This window comes from Oryza brachyantha, chromosome 8, assembly GCF_000231095.2.
Source record: "Oryza brachyantha chromosome 8, ObraRS2, whole genome shotgun sequence".
Lineage (NCBI taxonomy): Eukaryota > Viridiplantae > Streptophyta > Magnoliopsida > Poales > Poaceae > Oryza > Oryza brachyantha.
In genome coordinates this window covers 9359679-9385461 of record NC_023170.2, presented here as the reverse complement: position 1 = coordinate 9385461, position 25783 = coordinate 9359679, and the positions used below count along the sequence as shown (strand labels likewise).

General features: G+C 37.1%; 1 protein-coding gene across 2 annotated transcripts; it reads right to left on the bottom strand.

Annotated features, from left to right (window-relative positions):
• Window positions 1–13681: 13681 nt before the first annotated feature.
• Window positions 13682–24360, bottom strand: LOC102712379 (elongation factor Ts, mitochondrial). 2 transcript variants are annotated; one of them, XM_006659281.3, is made up of 9 exons: window positions 24035–24360; window positions 19332–19608; window positions 19071–19243; window positions 18632–18712; window positions 16821–16995; window positions 16149–16333; window positions 14512–14637; window positions 14326–14414; window positions 13682–13982 (listed from the first exon to the last, which is right to left on the bottom strand). In XM_006659281.3, the coding sequence occupies exons 2-9, from the start codon at window positions 19594–19596 to the stop codon at window positions 13937–13939; spliced, it is 1140 nt and encodes a 379-aa protein (XP_006659344.1). In that variant the 5' UTR covers window positions 19597–19608; window positions 24035–24360; the 3' UTR covers window positions 13682–13936. The 2 variants fall into 2 exon arrangements, with proteins under 2 accessions (XP_006659344.1, XP_015695438.1); XM_015839952.2 differs by lacking the exon at window positions 24035–24360 and adding an exon at window positions 20215–20310.
• Window positions 24361–25783: the final 1423 nt, after the last annotated feature.

Here is a 25783-nt window from a genome sequence, read left to right as displayed (position 1 = left end):
CTCCCACCTTTCCTTGCCTCTATCGCCTCTTTGTCTCTTCCACTCTTGCCTCCATTGCAGAGTGCATCCCGTGGTGGCGACGAGCTTTGGGGCGCACAGGATCCAATGAGAGTGGGCTTGCATGCTTCAAGCAATGGCAATGCCCTCGAGTGCACCAGATCTGGTGACGGAGGGCATCGAGCCAATAGCTACCATGGTTAGCGACAATAGGAGGGCCTATCTGGTGGCGGCGACAACCTTGGACGCATTGACAATGCTAACGGTCATGGAAGTAGCGGATCAATAGCGGCATCTATGACGTCATGAAAGAGTTATGATGGCTAGGGGGGAAGGGATGGTGTAATAAGGTATGATGACCATCTCCTCTGATGTCTTTACCTTGATCTGGTATGGTTGGATTTATTATGGCAGCAGTGCAGTATAGGTGAGAATATCAACGACCGTGTAGATCTAGAGTGTACGTATGTTGCTTATTGTTGTATTCATCAATTTTCTTTTCGTGGCTAGATTTATACCGTTAATTTATAAATTTCATGAAATTATATTGCAAATTTATGCAGGACTGAATCTTTATTTGTATTTTTTGTGCGAGAAAATATTTTCACAGGTGAGTCTCCTAAAGGTCCGCCCGTGAAAATCAGAGCTTTGCACACACACCTTTACTCACATGCCATTAGTCTAACGCATGTGAAAATCTATTTTGTCTATATGTAAAAATTATGTTTGGTAGTAGTGAGCACTGTATTCAAATCATGCCTCATATTGTAGTAGAAAGGATCAGCGAGTATGGTCTGCCTTCTTTTTTTTTTCCAAATTATTCTTCGGCTCTTACGCGCACGCACCTGGATCTGCTAAACGGTGTATTTTTATAAAAATACTTCATACAGAAGTTATTCATCTCACTTTCTTAAAGTAGATTTTGAACTTTGTTGTAGTTAATTTTATCCTCTATACCATGAAATAACTATAAAAAAATCAGATAATTTTTATCTTTTATCTTCGTCTGACCCAAAAACACACCCTATAACCCAACCTATGTAATACTGTTCTCGAGGACTCCATGTGATCACCTCTAATGCGCGATGAGTTCATACATAAATAGTAGTGCTTGCTTGTCCTAAATATCTCACAAATTGGAGTAACGCAATGCAGCAGTACATATCTATCTATCCACGGCCGGGGAAGGTAGCCACATGTAGATATTAATTAATGGAAACAAGTAATGTGAGGGTCGCTTATACGTTGCTGGATTCTACATCTATACGCTACGTTAATTGTCGATCACCTGCCACAAAAACCAACTTGGAACACATAAATTCTCGATGCATGGGTGGTCTCTTGTGTTAACTGTTAATTTGCACACATAAATATAATCAATTATGTTCACTAAGATAAATTCATGGGAAATGATCGATCGATGTGAAATATATTCTACTTATATATATATATATATATATATATATATGTAATAATGTAGCACTAATTATGTAGTCCCACCTAGGCTACATAGTTCCTCACAACTAATTGTACGTATTTCTTTTTTGAGAGGGTTTTAACATCATTAAATTATTTATTTAATTGTTGGCCACTGATTATCTATGGATCGATCTAGGTACGTCCACCCTAATTATATGCAACGGACACTCCACCAAAGGCTTGAAAATTAACGGAGAATTGAATTTATATCATGCCCACCGATCACATAATTTTTATAATAAATGTGGGTCACTGACAAACTGGTAGTTAGCAGTATTATAAGAGCAAGTACAAGCCAGTTATAAGCATATTTTAAAGAGATAAGAGGAAAGAGAGAAGAGAGGTGAGCTACTAATTTGTAGCCAGCTGCACACGGGCTCTAAGACAAAATGTGTGTATAACATGTGGGATTATGTATTGATGTTTTGTAGTAACTATTATATGAACTGGCTATTAGATTGACTATAGATGAATTGAAGCGAAGCTAGTAGTTGGCTATATTATTGATCTTGCTCTAAGGCCAGAAAACCATCGCTGATTAAATATGTTCGTTCAAAAGAAGAAATAATGATCTCATAAATAAGATTTGGCTGACTCTACAGTCTACGCTACCCGTAATGGTAGGTAGGTAGAGGATGCAAACATTATTGATATAATTGCGCGAGAAGAAAAAAAATGCGTAATTAATTAAGTGGCTTTGTAAGTCTGCCGTGCGTCGTGTACGTCAACTTAGGTTCGGTCCTTGAGAGGACGGTGAAAAAAACACGCACGCCCTCCTCACAAATATATACGTTTTTATCTTTAATTAGTACATACTGATAATACAAAGTACTTAATGTAAAAAATTATAATGTATTTGTCCACACTTTAATAATCACAATGTATATACATTTTTTTCTCCTTACTTTTGTAAAGTATATTTGTTACTACTTTATGCTTTATTAAATTTCAATGCAGTGATGACTAAAAAGATAAAATATCTGCGGGACAAATAAAATAAGAAAAAATGAAGTTTTTATAGGACATTGGTAGCACTTCGAGTATAATATAGCTAGAAAGATCTTCGATCAAGTGATAAAATAAGCTATCATTCCTGTTAGTACACTACACAAGATCAGGCCTGAGTTTGGGTTCCTTCAAAAAGTAATTTTGTAGGATTTTCATATGAAATGGTTTAGTTACTCTAAAATTTTGACAAAATTTCTCCAAGCCAAATAATCTATTAGCATGGACAGTGGCAGACGTGACTTAAACTTTTTACAGACATAGTTTTATGAGTCTCAATTTTTACATATAACCATGTGCTTGTTGTATCTAGGGATGGCGGTGGCACCCCAACCAAAAGGAGAAGTGACAACGCCTGATCTGATCAAGATAAGAAATATGAAAGCGGCTTTAGCAAAGGAAGGGAGCGAGAGCACAACTGCGCCAAAGAGGAGAGGGAGCGATAGAAATAGGGAAGGGATTATATATTTTTTTGGATTTTTATGGTGTTTATGTAAAACATTGGTGCTCCCTATAAATTAAAGAAACTAATTAAGGACTGAAATGGGAAATAGAAACAATTGATGTATATACTGAAGACACCACTTTAGCCACACGTTGTAGTGTGGAAGAGAAATGTGGTCGACTACATATGTGGGATTTTGAGTATGGGTGGTTCAACTTATATATAGTTTTTTAAAATACCGCAAATGTAAAATATCAATATTCAATGTACGTAAAGAATTGATCAAAAGTACCTCATGATATACTAATAAAGTAGTTTTTTTCTCCTCATATAAGCTTTTATTTTATTTTTCTTATATAAATGGGCCCAATACTAGGACATTTTTTGGATAGTCACAGAGCTATTGGACCATCCCATAGATATGCCTATGACGTGATCTCAGCTTATGTTGCATGTTCTCCATTCACTCAGATACTCATAAGAGCCTATTCGGTTTGGAGAAATTTCATGGGTATTTTAGAGAACTGAACAATTTTCTATGAAAATCTTGTAAAATTCATTTATCTGAAGTAACTCTAAGAGGAACTTGTAGACTAACGGTTGAATGGCCTTGCTCATGGTGAAATGTTTGTATTTTTCTATTTATTTTTTAAAAGATCACAAAAACATATTTCTATTTTCATCATCTGTAGAAATATACTCCTCCCACCCCGAAGGAATTTTTTTTGTTTCAAAATTTTACTCTCTTATAGTGTGGTAAATGTCATGTAGAAAATGTACATTCCTTAGTGCTAGGGATAACATTTTAATTTACCAACTTCCCGCCATCCTTGAGGGCAAGAAGGGCCAAATACTTATAAAGTTTATAAACACAATAGAACTCAAGATCTCGAGGTCTGTTTGTAATTGATAACCTTTTCATTTAAAATCATTCAGAGGTTGAAAAACATTCTCTACAAAATCTGCTATCAACATAACAAAGGAGCTACGACAGAGACAAGCCCTGTATTAGTGCTATAGATCTCAACAAGGCACAATAACTTATAAACTTTCTTATACCGTTGGAGAATTCAAGGCTATCACGTCGTATTTATTATTCTATAAGAAGGTTACCCCATCTTTTCGATTCTCCTTACACTTATATGTCAAAATTTAGATTTTTAATCTTAAATTTAGAGTTGATTTTTGGTTTTCTATCGAAGTTTATTTTTCAGCATTGACTTTTATATTGCTAAGAATATGTATATAAAAGTTTAATTCATAAATTATTTCGTTTGCAAGTGTGGTGAATCATCCCGGTGTCTTTTGAAATTAAAAAAAACAACTTCTAGAGAACATGAGGATGGTATTTCTGCAAATTTTGAAAGCAAAAATACCTTTATATTTTTAAAATAAAAAATAAAAAAAAAATGCCATTCACAACCAGACCGGAGTTGGAAGTGCAGAACCAGTGAACCAACCAGGGGCAGGGAGCGCAAAGTGTGCAAGCAACGAAGCAGCATCCTCGGCCTCGTACGTCGCGCCGCCTTAATTTGCATTTCTTTCTTCTTTTTCTGGCTGATCGATCCTTTCTTCGGCTTTGCTGCTGCCTAATTCTGCTGCTTTCTCCGGGACCGATTCGATCGATGGCTTTATTTGTTGGGCTTTGGCTGCATCATGATTTCGCGTGCTCTGTCTCCCTCTTTCTCCAGCTACTGCTACTGCTAGTATACTATGCGGTACGTATTGCATTTGCATTGCATGCTTTATCACTCCCAAGGACCACCCCTCCCCTAGTTGATTTACAAACAGTGTCTGTATGCATCACCTATTTTATATATTCACCCTATCCTCTCGTCTATTACTCTCTCCGTCCTTAAAAAATTAAATCTAATTAAATCTAGCATTAGACATGACACATCACTATAATAAATTTGATTTGGATAGAGGAATATTCAGATTTCTAGAAATATAATGGGTCACGTTTAACACTAGTTTGTTTTTTTATGGGACGGAGAGAGCAGAAGATAACATATATTGTATATTACTTTTAACACACCAATTTCAACAATATTTTATTTTTTCAATTCATTTTTATGGTCTAGGTAAACATATACATCAAGTTTCATCCCACTCTCTCATAAATCTTCCTGTGTCACATCGTTATTTTTACATATATGTTATATTATTTAATGAAACCTTGCATGGAGTGCTTTTTTTTTTTGTTTTCTTCATCATTGGCTTTACGCTTTAATATTTGAGGCACCGTTGTGGTAGTGTGGTACCTTCTACTACTGGTAGAGTATAATAAAATTTTAATCTAACTATGTATTTTTATAAGTATATTGAATATTTTATTTAAAACATGGTGAGAAATATTTTCCAATTCATCTATTTTAACATGATATAGGACACACAAGTTTATCATTATGCTATATATTTTAGTTCTAATATTACCCCTATAAAACTTTTATTACACATACTATCAATGTATTATAAAAAAGTTAGATCCGTTGGATCCAACGGAACATATGACTTATAATTATTAGAGGAACTTACAAAATACTACTTAATACTATTACATAGTAATGCTTTGATCTGAAATGATGGGAAAGTAAGGATGTGTTTGGTTTCAGGAATGATATGGGTTGGGACAGAGCCAACTCATCCCTGACCCTGTTTGGTTGGTGGATGGGTGGGATGGGTTGGACCCAGGAGAGAAATATTCCTTCCAAATTTAGGTCCAACCCATCCCACCAAAACGGTGGGAACAACTATGACGCACATAGTGATGTTTATTTTATTTATTAAATTTATTTAAAATATATTACTGGTATAAATATACATTCAATTACTTTAGGTTATTTATATATTAATCCTAGTATTTAATATTTTATTTTGGATATGAGAGATAACATTTATCTTATCTCATCCTTTCAAAAAAAACAGGTCCAACCCATCTCATCTCATTCCTTCCACCAAACAAAAAACAGGATCCATCCCATCCATCCAACCAAACATAAAAATGAAACCAACCCATCCTACAATGCAAAAATAAAACCAACCCAACCCACTCGTCATTGAACCAAACGCATCCTAAAGAGCTAGGGACACATCCTAAAGAGCTAGGGACATTCAGGTTAGTACCATAATCAGCTGTCTGCCTACATAACTACTACTAGTATCTATGCCCTATAGATGCCTAGCTAGGAACTGCTCTCGGGGCCGGCATGTACGGTACAGTGCAATTGTAGTTAAGAGCAAGTTCAATAATATAGCTAACTATTAGCTTCAAATTCATCTATAGTCAATTTATATAATAGTTACCTACAACACATCAATACATGGTCCTATATGTCATATACATACAACTGGCTACAAATTAATAGTCCACCTCTCTTCTCTCCTCTCTTATCTCTTTAAAATATGTTTATAGTTAGCTTATAGCCTCCTATTGTACCTGCTCTTACCCTCACATCATCTCAGAGCTACCTGGACCAGTTAGGAGCATTTTTAATAGTTTATCCAAATTTAATCATTCATATTAGAGCAAATACAATAGCAAACTATAGTCTAGCTATAAATATCTTTTAAGAAGATAAAGAGAAGATAGAAGGGCAGCGAGCTATAGAGTTATAGCCAGCCACATCATAGACTCCAAGACATAATATGTGTATGACAAGTAGGACCAGATATTAATAGTGTAGTATTTTGTATATAACTATTGCATGAATTAACTATTAGATTGACTATAGATGATTTGGAGTTAGTAATTGGCTATACTATTAAGCTTGCTCTTATCATTTAGATGATCATCCAAAATAGATTCTCTATTCATATCGGATATCACTTTAACATAATATTATATTATATTATCCATATATATTATCATTCGAATGACCATCCAAAATAGATTATCTATTTATATTAGTGTCACTCCAACTAAACATTTATATTTCATCATCCATATATATTTTATTAACATTTTCTAACCACTTTTTCTTATGTTGTTATTGCTCTCTGTTCTTAGAATTGGATGTTGATATACGGAGGGAAATATACAGACCGAACCGTAAAGATGGAGCCCGACGACTGAAAATAACCGAGAAATTCGGTTTCAGATAGTGATTAACCGAATTTTATTTTGGTCTTAGTCCTTTTGGAAAAGACCGAATTAAGCAAAGCAACCACAAATACAACCCCCAACCCACTCGGCTCTATAAAGAGAGCACACTAATTTTTCACGCCCTAATCCCCCTAGTAAGGCCACCACCGTACTCTGCTCTGCTCGTTCACGCTTGCATTCTTTTAAAATTTTTGTGTCAAAAAATTGTTGAAGATTCATATAAATTCTTTGCATCTACTAAATTGTCGCCGGTTTTTGGTCATGATTAAGAACGAGACAGAATTACTTGGTGTTGTTATTTCTCAGGACCGATATGTACTAGGTTTTCAATGACCAATATTTAGGCAGCGTTCGGCGTGGGTCGAAGGAGAGGTTGGTTATCCGGCACAAAAAGTATAGTAATAGATTAATACATAATTAATTAATTATTAATTATTAAAAAAATATAAATAGATTAATATGATTTTTTTAAAATAACTTTTTTATATAAATTTTTTGTAAAAATACACCGTTTAGCAGTTTGGGAAGCGTGCTCGCGGAAAACGAAAGAATCTGGATTAGTAATGGGTACAGCCGAATGCAACCTTAGTTGAAGATTGAAAGCCAAGACCAAATTCTTTGGTCTGACAATGCCCACCCCTAATTGGAGCTTGGCCTATTAATGAGTTGCATGAAAATGGATTTGGTGGGTTAGTTTTGCATATGGTTTGGTTTTGGCGGGGTGAAAATGGTTTAAGGTTGGTAACGGGTTGAGTGGTTTGGAGTGTGGTAAAAAATGGATAGGATTGCCCAACTGTACTAGACACAGTCTTGTACTCGTCATTGATCAAAATTCATCTCAAGTCACCTGTATATAAATAGAAAAACTAATATTTTCTAGGCACATATATCGCTACTTGATCTATATTAGTCGGATGCACTCACACCAACATCAGCACATATTTCAAAACTAATTTCTATTAAATAAATCATTTGTAAAGCCAATTATACATCATAAAATATTAATCATAACCATAGTCTTACAAAATATATATAGTCTTATATATACCAGAAGCTCTTAAAATAGGATAAATAGTTAAACATCCGATCCTGAGTGTTTAGAGGATAAAATTCAATGAAGATTAGAAGTTGGATGAGGGAAATTAGTACGAAAACCTCATCTAGACAGGTGCCTTAGCTGATCCTTTCATACGAAATGCAAATCATTTTAGATTTGTCCACTTTTTGGTACATGAAGTTACCATAGTGCTTCCTCTAGCATGCTATTAACTCGGCGTAAACATAGTTGCCTTCTCACAGCAAAGATGGTGGCATCTCCATAAGTTACAAAATGGTTTATTTTTAAAAAAATGGTTTGAAATAAAAATAAAAATAAAAATAAAAAGGTCTGAATATTTGTCTCTTGTTCGTTATCTCCCCCCCTAGAAACAGCTGAAACTTTCCCATCATTCCCCTGAGTTTCTGATGACTCACACTCTGCAACGAAAGCAACGTTTACCTTTCATTATCACTCTGATGTTGGAGGAAAATTTGTCACAAAGCAATCGCTGTCAGCGGATCAATTGAGTACTTTGTAAGTTGGTTAGAACTGAAGGTATGAATATTTCAGGATCCTTTGATTCCAGCCGGCTCCTCATATAAAAGAAGAAGAAAATATAAAAAAGATGAATTGAGAAAGTAGTGTGCATCTGCAAAATATTTCTTAGCATAGTCAGTGGGGGTGATTGTGGAAAAATCCAACGGCATATTTGCAAACAAAAATAATTTGTAAATAAAAATTTTATATACATATTCTTAGTAATTAAAAGTCAAGGCTGAAAGAATAAACTTTGGTGAAAAAAAACTGTAAAATCAACTCCAAATTTAAATTCAAAAATCAAAATTTGGCTCATAAGCATGTCTGGCCAATGAATGAATTTCCTGAGAAAACATTGTAAAACGTCAACTTTGTATTGAATTCAAAAGGCTGGATGTTCTTTATAAGAAACACTTTTTTTATCAATAATTGAGTAATGTACATTCATTGTGCTTTTAGTTCAAACAAGTGCATTTTGTTACTTGTTTTGGGGGGTCTTTATGTGGTCTCCTCAAACTTTATTTTGCAATTATCCAAAAAATAAGCATGTCATGATGTGCAATAGCAATCAGCAATCATGATTCGTTAGCACTAATATGTTACTCCAGCAATTCAGAACTGATGTTCCCGAATCAGAGAACTGAATAATCTAGCTGCTTTGACTGAATCAATCTATGGCTGATTCAATCTCTATGCCTAGTTTAATTCATTTTTACTTTCTTTCTCAATGATCTCTGTCCTGGCATGTGAGATCATGAGAAGTAATGAACTGCATGATCAGGGGCCAAATCTCCCAATAATATAATACTAAACAGGAACAATGGACTTGGTTGATTCATCTCACTTGTATTGTATGTGAACTCACAAAGAACAAGGTAGCTACTGCCTGCCTGAAAGAACAGCTTAATTAATCACTGAATTTTCTATTTAGCCAGGACCAACATTACTTAATGATGATTCAAAGTAGCTCTGTTTCAGCCTGTCCATATCTTTATTTGATCTGACAGAAACCTCCCAATAAAATGACTAAATTCTGGAGAGGGTCAAATCATCACCGAATAAAGAAAACACAATCTCAGATCTTGCCATGTGCATCCTGCAAAGTTTATTCCATGTTGAGCAACCAGCAACTTAGGTCTTGTTTAGTTTCTAAAATTTTTTTCCAAAAACATAACATCGAATCTTTGGATATCTAAATAAAGCATTAAACATAGATGAACCAAAAACTAATTGCACAGTTATGGAAGAAATCTTGAGACGAATCTTTTAAGCCTAATTAGTCTATAATTAGCCATAAGTGCTACACTAACCAATATGTGCTAATGACGGATTAATTAGGTTCAAAAGATTCGTCTCGCGGTTTCTAGACTAGCCGTGAAATTCATTTTTCATTTGTGTCTGAAAACCCCTTCCGACATCTGGTCAAACATTTGACGTGACACTTTATCCAAAAATTTTCTCAATCTAAACACCACCTTACAGTTATGATTAAGCAGATATGACATTCCTACCTTTAGTTGGTCAAAATACTTGTGATTTTTCAGTTCTTTTATTGCCACTGAATACATTTACTATTTCTAACTGCCACAATTACTTTTTTTTTCTGCCTGAATTCTATATAGCATGTGCCGGCCATTCTTCAGAATTATGTCTGGGATAGTTTCATTCATTTGTTCCATTTGGCACAAGCTTGTCAGCACTTTAGTGTTTTTCTAATAAATGTTCTCGAATTATGTCTAACAGAATGAATTCAGGAATCACCACAAGAGACTATGAAGATGTTGTTCGAATCTAATCAAAATATTTGAAGAGTTCATAGTACGAAATGAGTAGTACAACAGACATGAAAAGTCAGTTATATCCTCATCTTCTGTACCAAAGATTCCCCAGCACACCATGGCGTGAAGAAAACATTGTTCTAATTAGTTAACAACAAACATACTGCTTATCCAAAGTAACATCCTAATCATTACTATTTGAATAACTACAATATATACAAATATAGATTACTAGCTTCGTTCTGTAGTACGCAAAAATATTTTAGTGAAGTCATTTCAAAATGTGACACATTTCCTCTATATATGCCCTAGTTCAATTCATATCTGCCATCAGAAGGAAAGCCTCTCAAATGAAAATTGTACTTATTAAGAAGTGCATTTGTGGTCATCAAAAAAGAAAACTTGTGCAACTTTTTTTGTCATTAAAAAGCAGGCGACAAGCTAGTTATCAATCATTTAAAAGATGCAAATGCATTAAGATTTCATGTCGTTTTGGAGTAGGGCAGAACACACACACGGCACTCACTGATGGCCTACAATAATGTCCCCTAATTTGAGCTCATAAATTAGTGAAATGTGGCCTGAGCCACACCTCATTAATCCCAATCAGTGCCAGTGGTGCCTACAATCTAGGTGTTTTAGGACCAGTTTTGCTTTAACCAGAAGCAAATGGAAGCCTAACTTAGGAAGCATCAGGAAAAGAATGGTCCAAGGGAACAAAGTTAATTACCACATACTTTCCAGTGCACATGGGATGCACACAATAAAAATAACAATATTCTTTTGGGTAGTTTATTCTTGGAGTGGTTTCAACATTACCTCTTGTTCTTTTCACAAATAGAGTTACTGTTAGAAGAATCTATAGAGATGCAATTTGGTTGATAGGATGCATAGTAGGTGCATTCTGTAAAGATGGGGACGTTAAAAAGGAATGGCTCCACTCCAGCCGATTTTATATATTCTTGGAAACTTTTCATCAAACAAATAAGATAGGTTTCAAATGATTGTATGCTTAATCGAGCATTATTGTTGTGCGGCTAACAACATGATTGTGACTTGTGATTTATTTTCGCTCTGTGGGGTACTGATGCATGCATTGCCCTAATTACAGGTAAACATCTTATATTCAGCTAATTATGTTATCAGAATAGTTAATTAGGCACCATAACATTTTTGTATAATTTTTTATCACTATATTTTAACTGATATGACTTGACAAGTTGAGATTTAGTTTGAGGGATTGCTCATTTGGTAGGCTAAAAAATGCATAACCCATCAACCTATTCTTCAGTAAAATATGTTCAGTTACTATGCTCTATTCTCCAATTTAATAATTCTCATCGTAGTAGACGATTACACGGTATTCTAAATCCATCTTTGATTGTGATTCTATTTTAAAATATACAGAAAAAATAAATAATATTTATTTTTATTAAAATACTCTTTACTCTATATGTGTTGTCCGAGTGTTTCCAAATTAAATATTTTAATGTTATTAATAGTCAAAGTTTTAAAATTTAACCTTGTTTATAGTGACAATAATTTTGGAGCATTACGCACCTAAAAGTCTAAAACAGGGGCAACTCCTTAAGGGGCTGTTTAGTTCACAAAATTTTTTTTCTAAAAACATCACATCGAATCTTTGGACATCTAAATAAAGCATTAAATATATATAAACATTAAAACTAATTACATAGTTATGGAGGAAACAGTGAGACGAATCTTTTGAGTCTAATTAGGACGTGATTAACCATAAGTGCTACAGGAACCAACATGTGCTAATAACAGATTAATTAGACTCAAAAGATACGTCTCGCGATTTCCAGGCGGAATCTGAAATTTGTTTTGTAATTAGACTAAGTTTAATACTCTAAATGCGTGTTTAAAGTTTTGATGTGATGTTTTTACAAAAAAATTTTGCAAACTAAACAAACCCCAAGTCACTAGGCCGTCAACCATATAGTGAAGTTTTATAAAAGGAATTTAGAAAAACATATGGCAAATCAGTTGTGCTTAGGAGCCTCACTCGTACGCTGAGTTGCTAACATGAACTCTAAGCAGCTGATCTTCGATTTTGTACCGGTCTTGCATCCCATCTTATTGTTTCTGTGTATGTTTATAAGCGAAAATTTAAATTTTCAATCTTAGATTGAAGTTGATTTTGGGGCACTTGAATTGAAGTTTATTTTTCAACCTTGGTATTTAGATCACTAAAAACATATATATAAAAGTTTTATTCACGAGTTATTTTTCTTGGCATTTAGATCACTTCATCCACAACTTCAGAAGTTGGTAATAAAGAAACAAAGAATTTCAATTAGCTGCAATCAGCACAAGAACCGATACGAGACCATACTACTTGGAGAATTTCAACACCATCTGGTTGCAGATCACTGGGACAAGATCAATATCTATTTTCCCTTTTCCAGTGAAGATCAAGATCTGATGACAAAGCTGGATAAAGAAAGGCAATCAAGCAGCACATGAGGTAATAATTTGACAGACTACTATATCGGATCAGTCGTGTCCTGTACAAGGATTCATTCATTCATTCACTCGCACGCATTCTGACCACATTATCCTCAATCCTGCAGCCTTCTGTTTTTCCCTCTCTTTTCCTCTTTTTCTCGTTCAGATCTGCATTGTCTTGAAAACATGCGAAGTGTGAATCTTCTGATTATGCATCATGGGATGGGATGTATTAGTGGACATTTTTGCACAGAACGGCTGTGAACCGGGAGCCTTGTCTTTTTTTATTATGCTTGTAAGCCAAAATTTTAAAAAATTTAACCTTAAATTTAGAGTTAATTTTAAAGTTTTTTATCATAATTTATTTTCACCATTGGCTTTTAGATTGCTAACAAGGCATGTATAAAAGTTTTGTTCACAAATTATTTTTCACTTGTAAATACGTCGTTTGGTTCTCAAGCCAAACAATCGTCCCCAAATTTGAGAAAAATATGGACGGGCACACGGCATCACGAGCAATCTGGTTGGTAGCTTGGGGCATCTGAATAATCGCAACATGAGTACAATATGATTGCAAAATCATGTTCTGGTATGGTCGCGTCATACTACTGGGAGAACATAACGCTTCCAGTGTGTCCATATTTTGCAATGACACAAATATTGACTCAAATATGCTATATCCAGATGTGATAAAAAGGAAACTGTACGCATTTGCTAATAGTACAGAAAAAAAAAAGGTGTCCGAAATTCACTGTGCGGATCAATCAGACCCAGATAAAGAAAAGCCATAATCAAACTGAATTAAAACTGGATCCTTCAGCTTTGCAGGAGTCAGCAACCTTGTATGCCTTATTTGTTTAGATGAAACATGTCACCAGATTCGAATTGTTACAATACTCTCCGGAGACTTGTAAACTCCTAACTAGTTGATTAATGGCATTTGTAGAAAAATACAGCCGTACTGTTGGAGCCAACCCATAAAAAAACAGTACAGTTCTCAAGAAACTAATAAATCTAACTTCAGAAGAATAGAAACTTTAGCACATCTCAATGATCGTTTTCGATCGATCTTAGCTTGTAAACTATGCAGCATGAGCCGCAGCTTCAGATCCAAGACTCTCATTAGGCCTGATGGGCACAAAATTTTGGTTAAGAGTTGATTATACAGCGCGAAAAAGTAATGAAGAATTGGGGATGTGCCCAGTTAAACTGAAGTCTGAGGAAATCAGAAAGAACCATAAATTTGCATTTCTCATTTTTCCATGACAAATTAATGCCGGAAAGAAAACATGTTAATTTTTTATGAGCCATCAATTTGTATAGTGCATCTACTGTTAAGGGTAAAAGGTCAATATGCACAACAGCAAAAGAATAATCTGAAAAAAATCACCATCCACCCTACCAACAACCCCAACACTGCTCAGCTAATAAGATCCACAAGTAGCTAGAGATGTGATAAAATATATTGTACCTATCAACTCCTTCGCCAACTTCCATTCTGACAAAATTGCCAATTGTAACTTTTGAGCCAACTTCCTTTGACAAATCATTCAGCACGCTCTGAAAATAATGACATCAAGAAACAAACTATCATGAATTGTGAATTCACAACTCATAGTAGTACATAAAAAAGAAGCAAAAGGTCTTATCAGCTCACCTTGATATTTGTGCTGTCGTTAGCAATATATTTTTGCTCCAAAAGCACAACTTCTTCAAAGTACTTTCTCAGTCGACCTTCTACCATTTTATCCATGGCCATTTGGGATTTTCCTGAGCTTTCAGCCTAACAGGTTTCAGAACAGTGTGTCATTTAAATCTCACATAACATACAGTTCATTGTCATGTTACAGATTAATGTAGTCCATACATCTCTAGAAGATGATAAAAAATGGTTATTTAATTCATGTAAAAATAAGCATAACTCAATCACAAACCTCAAACTGTACAAATCAACTACAAGATATCATCCAGATATTACTCCTACATCCAGAAATGGCCATATATTACGATCATGTTGCCGTTCATTCTATTAGCAAATACTCCATCACAAATTGATAGACGTATTAGCAAAATGAAAAAAATCCCAAAATGATCAGCGCATAACAGATTGAACCATCAAGACGCAGCCGTTCCATATTTATTTTTCTTCGGCAGGGACACTAGTTTCAAATGCATGCACCAACGCATTAATCCAACCACCTAATAAGCTGCTTAGTACCCTGTGCATTACTGGGCCATGCAAAGTCCGTAGTATGCATAGAAACCATGCATATGCATGCATTCACCTTGCAGTTATTCACTGCATGCATAATAAGCATATGGGTTAAATTTTCTTGTGATGAGATCCAGGAAAAACGCTAAGCATGCAGAGATTTTTTTCATCCTTGGTCTTAGTGCCCAGAGATTATACGTCTATCAATTTGGGATGGAGGGAGTAATAGTCAATTTGGATTTTTGTAAGTATGGTATGTCCACCACGAAGCTTGCAGTGTAGCTGTTGCTTACCAGTTTTTACTAGTCTACTGTAGTAGTTGCTTCAATGGTTGCCAACGGACAGCTAGGAGATTAGTTGAACGTTGAGCCATAAAGTTTGGTACTCTAGCAGGCCGGTTAGTGTAGCAACCGACTTAAGTATAAGGAAATGATACCCTTGTAAAGCTTAGTCTGTTATTCAATATATGAGAAACTTTCAAGCGGTTTCAGTGACTTGTGAGGTGGTTGATCCCCAACACATTGCATATCTTGCAGTATTCTTAAGGCACCCCCCCCCCCCGGCCCAATTGCCTAGGGGATGCCTTACACACATGAGTACGAGAGGCATACTACAGATTTTATATAATTATATTTTCAATTGGAATATGAAAATAAGGCAAAAGGTCAACAAGAACGGTACGTGGTGGCGACTCTTCCCAACGGCGCTCAGACGCCTAGGCGGCACTGTAAGAACCATGATATCCCATTTACGAAATCAAAAAAACTCAATTCCCTATTGCTTACATAAACAAAACACGACCGGAGTTGTACTTCTATTGTGAGTAAACAGTTCTCTTTTCGTTTTAATCCTAACAAGTTAGGATTTGTGGCAATGCATGCATATTTCCCTTTCATTCTAGGTCATTATTAACTGTCTCAGCTGTTCTGGCCAGAAAATATCAGAGCACTTCACATGTTATGGAATATATGATATCTCACACTAATATGTAACAGGCTAACAGCAAATTATATAGAATTACCAAATACTGATGCTAAATTTTGCTGGTGGAAAGAAAAGGAATTTTCTTTAGAATGGTGCACCTGACTCCGGAGTATGTCCCGCTCATTTTCAACAGCTGCAGCAGAGACCAGTTCTTTTGATACAAACAATGGCTTTGCTGCAACGATGTGCATTGCAATAGATGACCCAACTTTCTTAAGAGCATCAAGGGGAGCATTGCTATCTTCTGCCTCCAGTGTGATCAATCCAGCAAGACGACCCAAACCTTAAGGTGGAAAAAGAAAAGGAATGCTCATTTAGTGAACAAGTGCATCAAAGAACTTCATACTTCAGGAGAAGAAAAAAATATGGAGTGCTGACAGGAATCAATCAAATTAATTGTAAGTTTAGCCATCTCAGAATAAGAGGCAAATAGCGCTGCAGTCATATTCCTACAAATGGTTTTACAAAAGTAAACTAAGAGCTTGCACCCTACTGAAAAAATGCTAAACTTTGAGAATTGATAAATTACAATTTATAATTAAGGAAGATGACGTCCAGTTGCTCAACAAATTTAGATTGGTGATAACTGATTAAAATAAAGCAAGATCAAGTACACTATGCACTCAATAGTCACTAGAAGCCTTTGTCTGGTACATTGGTTATGTGCACTCTAGCCAAGAATAATGGTAACTTAGCCAAGAATAATGGTAAACATGCATACTATATTCTTGATATAAACCTAAAGAGCAGAGATCTTATCATTCATGCACCTGGCTGGGGACAATTGTGCAGATAAGAGGAAATAACACCATGTGCAGTTGTGGACAACATGAAACCTCTTCTGAATTTGACATTTTCTCCAACCATGGCAGCAACTTCTGTAACAGCACTTTGGACTGTTGTCTCCCCACTGAGTTTAGGATGATCTAGATTGACACTAAGGTTCTGCAAGATTGGGAGAAATCTATAGTATCCACTTACATATGGTAAAAAACCAGGAGAAGACAAACACATCATAAGAAGCTGTAATACATTTCTCTAAACAAATCATAAATTTTTGATAACCTCCTCACACCAACCTTTTCTGAACTAAATACCACAGCGGCATGACCCCATACACCTCCCATACACACACCCCATCACCCAGGGCAATGGCCAACAACCACCTCCCATAGTCAAACTAAAGCCACCACAGACCCCATCCCACCTTGGTCAAACCAACAATTTCCACCACCATCTTGTTGGTTTCCACCCCGCACGAATAGATGACAGTACATTCTATAACTACAGGCACACATCTATGATTGCACAATAAGAGATAGCAACTCATACGCACGTATGCAGCACTGTTCAATTGTAGCATGAAGTAACAGACATAATCACATGAGGGCATGTCCTTTGCTGTCTACATTAGGCTCATTGTTACCACATTCATGCATATGGCAGCAGCAGAAACGGGGAGGGGCAGGGGTGTGTGTTGGCGTTGGGCAGAACAGGACAGCTCTTAGGTATTGCACTGAGCTGCAGTAGCTCTAGGTATTGCCCTGAGCTGCAGAGGAGATAGAGTTTTGGTGCAGCGTGAGCTGATTTTCTTGTTTGCTTTACACTACGAGTTCAGTTGGTACCTAAAATGACCTTGTTGCTGCTGCTGTTGTCCAGCTACTAGTAAAGACATGATTGACTACTAGCAGGTCTATACATTACTGATGAAGGAAAAGAGAACTGACTACTACTAGCAGGTCTATATCTTACTGACCAAGGGGAAAGAGACCTGACTTACTAGCAGGTCTCGATCTTATTGAAGGAAAGGTTCTACTGACTTACTACCACTAACTAGCTAAGGAAACAACTAGCACATGGATTATACTAACAGCGTGATGGGGTAGAGACCATTGGAGTGTGTAGTGCATGGATGCACATGCAAGGTAGTCCATAATTGTAGTGACATGCAGTGGAGGAAGAGGCTGTACAGTAGGTATTCTAAGGAGCTGACGTAGAATAAGACTATCCCAACAAATATCTGACAACCAGTTTTAAGAAAATCTTCATGTAGTCAAAACAAGCAAGACACATTTATAGAGGATACAAAAACTTTAATGTGGCTGTTAATACTGGCTTGGAAACATTTGCATTATAGTAATACCAAAATCAGAATCACCATATAGCATCCTCTGTAGCAATATTTAGAGCCAAGATAAATTTATCATGGCATCTCCAGTCACATAACTAACAAGTTAAACCATTATAACTTGTTTCCTTTTCTATCCAACAAGAAAATAATATCAAAATGATCCTAATATCTCTATTAGTACATCAAAGTAACTCCGTACTATATGAAAAGACGGTATATGTAGGCTTAGATAAAGATATGCCGTTATAGAAAAAATAGCATGAAATTGATCGCGGGACCTGTTAAAATGGATTTTAACAAAAACAGTGCAACCTCATATAAATGTAGATCCATTCATTTCAAATTAGTGAAATGTTGAGTCCAAATAAATTCATGGTAAATTGGTGGAGCTTCTACAAATTAGACAATAAATGTTGTACGACCCAAATTAGCATACGGATAACTGCATACCTCCAAATACTCGGGACCAAAAGGAAAGACCAATTCACCAGGATCCCTTGCTGATAAAGCCAATTTTGCTAGTGAAGAAGCCTGTGTGTTTGATGAAATTGATATATAAAATTTAGCCACCTTGAAACTGTGCATGCCCATGGATGAACAATCAAGGCAGTTATGCTAAGTACACTATGGACAATGAAAAAAAAATCCTCCAAGATACACAACTAACAAAAAATATTAAAGAATACAGCTGCAGGAGGGCATAATCTTGAAATATACTCGAACTAAACCTACAAAAGTAACTACAAGCCAAAACATGGGTAAAATGGTCCTATTGTCCTATTTATTCATGTTCTGATATGACAATGTATACTTACATGCTCATATATGAGATAATACATTAAAACGAAGGCATAAGGAATGGCATACAGATACTGAGAGCAAAACTAACCAGATACTGGAAAACATCATTTCTTGCCACAAAATCAGTCTCACAGTTAAGCTCAACCACAACGGCCCTTTTATCATCTTGTGCAATAGCGAGCAGACCTTCAGCTGCAGTCCGTGAAGACTTTTTGGCAGCAAGAGCCACACCCCTCTTTCTTAGGTCCTTCTGCGCAGCATCTGAAAGAAATCAACACACTGAGATAGGACTAATGGACACAAAAAGGACAATCAAGTTACACTAATGCAATCAGCAAGAAGTACTAACCAATATCCCAGTTGCAACTAACCAAGGAAGCCTTGACATCTTTGATTGGAGCGCATGTCCTCTCCCGTAGCTTTTTAATGAGACTGATTTGCTCCAACGCAGGCACTTCAGAGCTGAATCTCCTAAGAAGCGTACCACTTTGTTCAACACGGCGGCTCGACAGATGAGCCTGGAACGCAGAATTCGAGTACCCCCGAGCAGCGTGTTGTTGAGCACGGGACAGAAGCCCAATTATGGGCTTTCTAGCATTCTGACTCCACGCCATTCTCAAAATGTACTGTCCATGCAGTGCAGTACGGTTAGTAGAGTACACTATCAATATACATCATACGGGATTCCATTTCTGCAACTAGGGCATTCCAACAGAGCAGTAAGCAACGGTAAGAGTTGCATTCCTATAGAGCAATTGACGCACTTTACCACAATTCCGGCGGACTCGTGGATTGCTGGCAGTAAAAAAGGAAATGCCAGGAGCAGCAAATCAGATCGAGGCGACTGGAATCGAACCAGTCCAACAAAGATAGGACCTACGGAGAAAACAAAATCAGCCAGGTAGATCTCCGCCTCCACTCCGATCCATCACAGGGTGGGAGGAGGAGGAGGAGGAGGAGGCAAAGAGAGCTCCCCCAAGGGAGGTCGGTTGACGCGAGGCCCGCTCAGATGAGTTGCGGCGGAAGCAGCAGGACGCTGGCACCGCCGCGGGAGGGATGGGGATCGGTGAGGGCGGCCGGCGGTCGGACTGTCGAGATCGATATTTTCCCGCGGGAGGAGGAGGAGGCAAGCTATGGAGGCAGCGCATGGAGCAGGGACCTCTGGCTTAGGGGAAGCTAGCTAAAGGAGATGGAGGGATTGATCACGAGCGCGGGGGAGCAGGGGGGCATACCTCGACGGACGGAGGCGGCCGGCGGCGCAGGCGCGGAGGACGACGTCGACGAACGGCGGCGCAGGCAGGGAGGGAGACGACGAGGGTTTTGGGTTTTGGTTGCGCCCCGTCAGTTAATGGGCCGTGCTTTCCGGGTTGAAGCCCATTTTGGGCCTGTTCTTTTCTGCTAACAAATCTGTACTTCTGCGGTGCCCGTCGAAATTTAAATTTACTCGTGAATTTCCGGGTTTAATGTTTGATCGTCGATCTTATTTTAAAAATATATAATAAAATATTTTAAAAAATAATCACACGTAAGTTCTATTTATATTTATTATATAATAATAATAATAATATTAATCATATTTTTAAAATAAAAAGGGCAGTCAAACGTTGAATATAAATAATACAAAACTATAATCTTACTTAGGCCCGTTTCTTTTAGCTTAAGATTATTATAATTTAGATTATTAAGTCAGATTATTATAAGCTGGATTGTTATAATCTATAGTAGAATAAGTTGTGAGTTGTTTCTTTCCTAGATTATTATAGCCTAGATTATTGGGTTTGCAAGTTTGAAAAGGGAGTGGAGTGGCATGGTGGGTAATTTTTCACCCAATAAGCTAGAAAAAGCTCACCTAAATGAGCTTATCAGATTATAATAAGCTAGGCTCAAGATTATAATAAGCTAATTCAATAAGTTGTCTGTTTCTTTCAGCTTACACCCAATAATCTAGATTATAATAATTCCAAGTTGAAAGAAACAGGGCCTTAGACAAAGGTAGTAACTAACCACCTCAATGTCGGCATCAGGGCTATCACCCCGGGCGGCTGCTTCTATCGCACTTGGGACAACGACACCCCTATATCTTTGGTGTGGCCTTCAAGGTGACCTTCGAGAAGGACACAACCTACGTATTCGTGCCATTGTACAGTGGTGGGCCCACATTGATTCAAGGGTATTCAAATGTATACCTAAGAATTTTGGTATATATATATATATATATATCATATGTATAACTAATAAAATAAAAAAAATGCCTATTTTAAACCAAGAAAACGAAAAAATGGTTGACTGGGCATTTTTTTCTACCCCTACTTCTTTTGGCCCATTTAATAGTGCTCACTAACCCATCTTTTCCTAAACCCTATGTTTGGCCAGCTTTGGCTTGTGTTCGTGTGTTGATGTGTGTGTTCGGGAGAAGCTGAGTAGGGGTGTAGGTCACCGGTGGTTGGCAGCGCAGTTGCGGGCCGCCAGAACGTGTGGGGTGAAGTGGGGTCACCGTATCGGCCATCAGGGTTAGGCTATCGAGCCGGGCGAGTGGCGACTGACGGGGGGTGGTCGGACATGGTAGCAGCCCATGGTCGGCAGAGGGCACAAAGCGCTAGGTGCCTGGGCCGGCGATGACATTGCGGGCATCACAGGGGTGACGGGCATGGGGTGTCACTACCGTCATAGGCTAGCTACAGTCGGGCATTTGGGCAAGCCGGCAAGGCAGTAGTGTCGTTGGTCGTTGCTGAAATCCTAGATGGATATCCTAGAGGGGTGAATAGGCGTTTTGAAAAACAATTCAAATCACAACGGTTAGTAGGCCGGACCGTTTGGTCAGCGCTCTTGGCTTGAGTCTGGGAGTTCTGGCTAGACCGTCTGGTTAGGCAAAAGAGGAATTTTGATAATCCCCTTTGTAGTGTTGTTTCTAGGAACGTGCAGTGCAAGTGTGCAAAAGATAGGAGGAAATAAAAGCCAAAACAACAAAAATAACGGTCGAAAGAAAGATAGCGACATGAGGAATTTTTCTACGGAAGTTCAGATCTTTCGATCCAACTCTCCGTTGAGGCACTTCTGCGAGTGGGATCTCTCTCGATCCCTTTCCTCACCTAGCTTTCTCCCACGAGGTCAATTCAGGTTTTCAAGTTCACGCCTACCACGCCTCAACTTTCTATCCCAAGCCAAAATCAATAAAAGAAATTGTTAAATAATAATTGGCTTAATTAACTCAGGAAAAGAATCCCCTCTAATGAATTAATTTAATTAAATCGAAGTTCACTGGAATATTCTAAAATATCTCAGGAACTGTGAAATCATTAACTGGATTTAAAGTTAAAATTCAAATGATAAAACTTGCCTCAAAAATTTATTTAAAATTTGGCATGTTTCCTCTTTTTTTTCTCTCTGTTTTCCCTCCTTTTCCTTTTTTCGGATTTGGGCCGCAACCCAAATCTTTTCTCCCTTTCTTTCTTTTTTTCTCCTCCCTTCCTTCCTTCCTCGGGCCAGCCCAGCCACACCAGCCTCCCCTCCGCCACGGCCCAGCCACGGCCCATGTAACGGCACTATTTTTTAATTCATTTAATTGCCACGTTGTGGTTTGGTTTTTTCGCGTAAGAAGACCGACTCGTATGCATATCATCACAATAGGAAAACACAATCAGATAAATAAAATCATTTATCTCATTTACATATGCATATTACATTCTTCTTTCATATTTCAAGGATACATCATCGTCTATCACTATGAAAAGTACAGTAGCTAATTAAAATGTGGTGTTTCTTCTAACACCAAATTAATTTAGGAGGGTTACAGAATTTATCTTTTAGAAACCATAGAAATATTGTGAGTTATTCATGCCATATATTTTGCAACCAAACCATACAGGGGCACAAAATTAGTAGCATGAACTATCTCTACAAATTTCCATGAATATTCAATTTCTAGAAAACCCTGAGTTTTGGGGCAATCACAAATCAGTCCCTAAACTCAGAGTTACCTCCTGAATTTTGAAAATATTAGGGGCTGGAATGAAAAAGTATCAAATATCTACATTTTACCAAAATTTCCATTTTTCTAGAAATCAGTAAAATTTCTCAATTTTCCACTAAGCATGCAAATGTGAGGTGTCAAGCTCTAGTGCTGCCAGCAAATTCTTTGTAGATGAGTCATCTAGAAAACACTGTTCATAGTAATAAAATCTCTCAAATTCACCATAACCAGAGTCTTACTAGTAAGCCATTCCAAATCAATTCACACAGCACAGCCGTAGAAGTTAGTACAACCAAAGGAGAGTTAAAGAGAGGAAAATCTGAGCAAGAAGAGGGCAAGACCAGCAAGCCTCAGGAAGAACAGGGGCTCCAGCTCTAGGAGGAGCAAGTACCCCACCCCAAGGAGGAGAAGATTGTTGTAGCAAAATCATTCTGATCCAGAGAAGTGACAGTAGAAGCAAAGGAGAAAAGTTATACCACACATCTTTCACTACCAGAATAGAAGCAACAAAGAGGTAACCAAAATTTTAAAAACAAAGGAGAGGGGATACTGCATATTAATCAATAGCATTAGTATTTTAGATGAATATAAATTTACATCAATCTGGATTTTAGGTTGAAAGAAAAGTATTGCATATTTTTATAGATGGACAATCATGGCTGGTTTGTGTGCTGTTATATAGTTCTGTAGAAATAAATATTGGTTCATGAAACTATTAGTGAGAAATAGAGCATGCATAAGAATCGGACATAGTTAGAGTGTTCATTTAATTTTATTAGTATGTATATCAACCTTATAAGTATTTAGTCATAATTTCTGGAATATAATTACCTTTAGAAGTTAGAGGTAGCCATCATTTCAGAACACTGCATTAGAGGAAAATTATTCTGAACCTAGCAACCACTCTGAACCAATAAATTAGAGCTATAGGAACTAAAATGTCAGATTGTAGTAGTAGTATATACATCCCAGCTATACAATCACAGTGAGGAATTTTAGAGGAGGATATATATATATATATGTGCATGTACTGTATAGCAGGAGAAAGGGGGAAAAGGGGATTCTGGAGTTAGTGAAATTACTTGTGAATGTTGGGGTCACCGGAGTTGCTAGAACTGCAACTGGCCTTCTCCACAGTGGCCACCATCGGAGCTAGGTGCGGACGGCCATGGGAGCTGCATGCAACCAGATCCAGGTGAGAGAGAAATAGAGAGAGAAAGGTATAGAGCAGTAGAGAGTGAGGAGCTTGGCAGGAGGCTTGGAGCTTCGGTTAGCAGCAGCAGAGGAGTCACTGGAGGTAGATCACAACAGCAGCAGTGAAGAAATGAAGCTGCAGTAGCAGCAGCAAGGTCACAACGTATGTATGTGTGAGAGAGAGAGCAAGCATGAGGAAGAAGAAGGGAGATAAATGAAGAACGATGCAAGTAAGGAGGTCGTATAGTGAGACTAGTACTTTTGGGTCATTTTAGTAGTGCTTTTGCTTAAAGAAATTGATTCTAGAAATTACAGTAATAAAACTTGAGCAGATGAATTAATTCATTTCTTTTCCAAACTGTTTATTGTAAATTTATATATTGTACTGTTCAGATATTTAATTTCTTAATTTCATCATATTCTTGATTAAATAAAGTAATTTTTTAAGTAATATTCAATAAATCACTTAAGTATCATGGTTTAAATATCTTGAAGTATACATTTTAAGTTAACAATCTGAACCAAGGTTTTACTTAATAAAATGTATTGGGTCATGTGCATTGCATGCGTATAGATCATACGTTTGGAATACGTCTTTATTCGGTCTTCCGTATTTTTCTTTAGAAGTTCGAGTTCCCGAGGAGTCAATCATTTCGACTGAATCCGGAGGCACTCTTGGTGTTTTCTATCCAGGCAAGTCCATCTCTTGATCATATTGATAGTTATTTCGAGTATTTGCAACTTATATAACCCTCACCATTGCATAGAAAACCAGAACTTTACTTTCACATGTTAATTATGTGCATGGATATATATATATATATATATATACATATATATATATATGTGTGTGTGTGTGTGTGTGTGTGTGGATCAACTCCTTGATGATCTTATTTGTTGGCAACTGGTACTTGTGTGTTGTGGAGTATATCATAAGGTTAACTAACAACTGCCATTTGGTATGCAAGCGCCGTAGTGATCGTGTCGACCACATGACCTGGAATGGGACGGGTTGGCTTAGTAATACTTTCTTAATGGCTTTATCCTGTGGGCTAAGGACTTCCGTTAATTCCGTGAGCGTGGGTTAGCGATGAGGATTGCTGTTGTTGCAGGATCCGACTAAATGATGTGGATTGCCGTTGTTGCGGGATCCGATGATTGATCTGCTATTGTTGCGGGGATCATCCACAGAGATAACTGACAGATGGGATTGATGAAAAGCTTGTGATCTTAACCTTGCCGGCATACAACGTGCAGTGTGCTTAAAGCGCCGACGGGCGTGGGCATTAAAAGGTTTAAGACGTCTGTGGGTATAGCGACACACCTCTGTAGAGTGTATTGAATTGTGATATGTCACTCCCTATTTCGGGTAGAAACTACGAACACGGCATGAAAGGAACCTATCGGAGGTTCTACCCTGTGGTACCTCATGTGCAGTAGATTTTCAAATTAAAATTGGAGATTTTGAAAGAAAGAATTGCCAAAATTATTAGGAATTCCTTGAAGGATCTTGGATCCTGTATTATTGCATTCAAACACTGCATTGCTATTGATGGTCTTGTTGAGTACCTTTTGTACTCATCCCCTATGTTAACTCCTTGGATATAGATGTTGAACCACTAGAAATAAATGAAGAA

What these genes read in the sequence shown, in the direction of transcription:
- LOC102712379 (XM_006659281.3), bottom strand. Translation starts at nt 19,596, where the DNA reads ATGGCGTGGAGTCAGAATGCTAGAAAGCCCATAATTGGGCTTCTGTCC. An exon ending in ATGATGTTTTCCAGTATCTG is followed by an intron (nt 18,713 to 19,070) that starts GTTAGTTTTGCT and finishes TCAAACACACAG; the next exon opens with GCTTCTTCACTAGCAAAATT. An exon ending in GTTGGCGAAGGAGTTGATAG is followed by an intron (nt 13,983 to 14,325) that starts GTACAATATATT and finishes TGTGCCCATCAG; the next exon opens with GCCTAATGAGAGTCTTGGAT.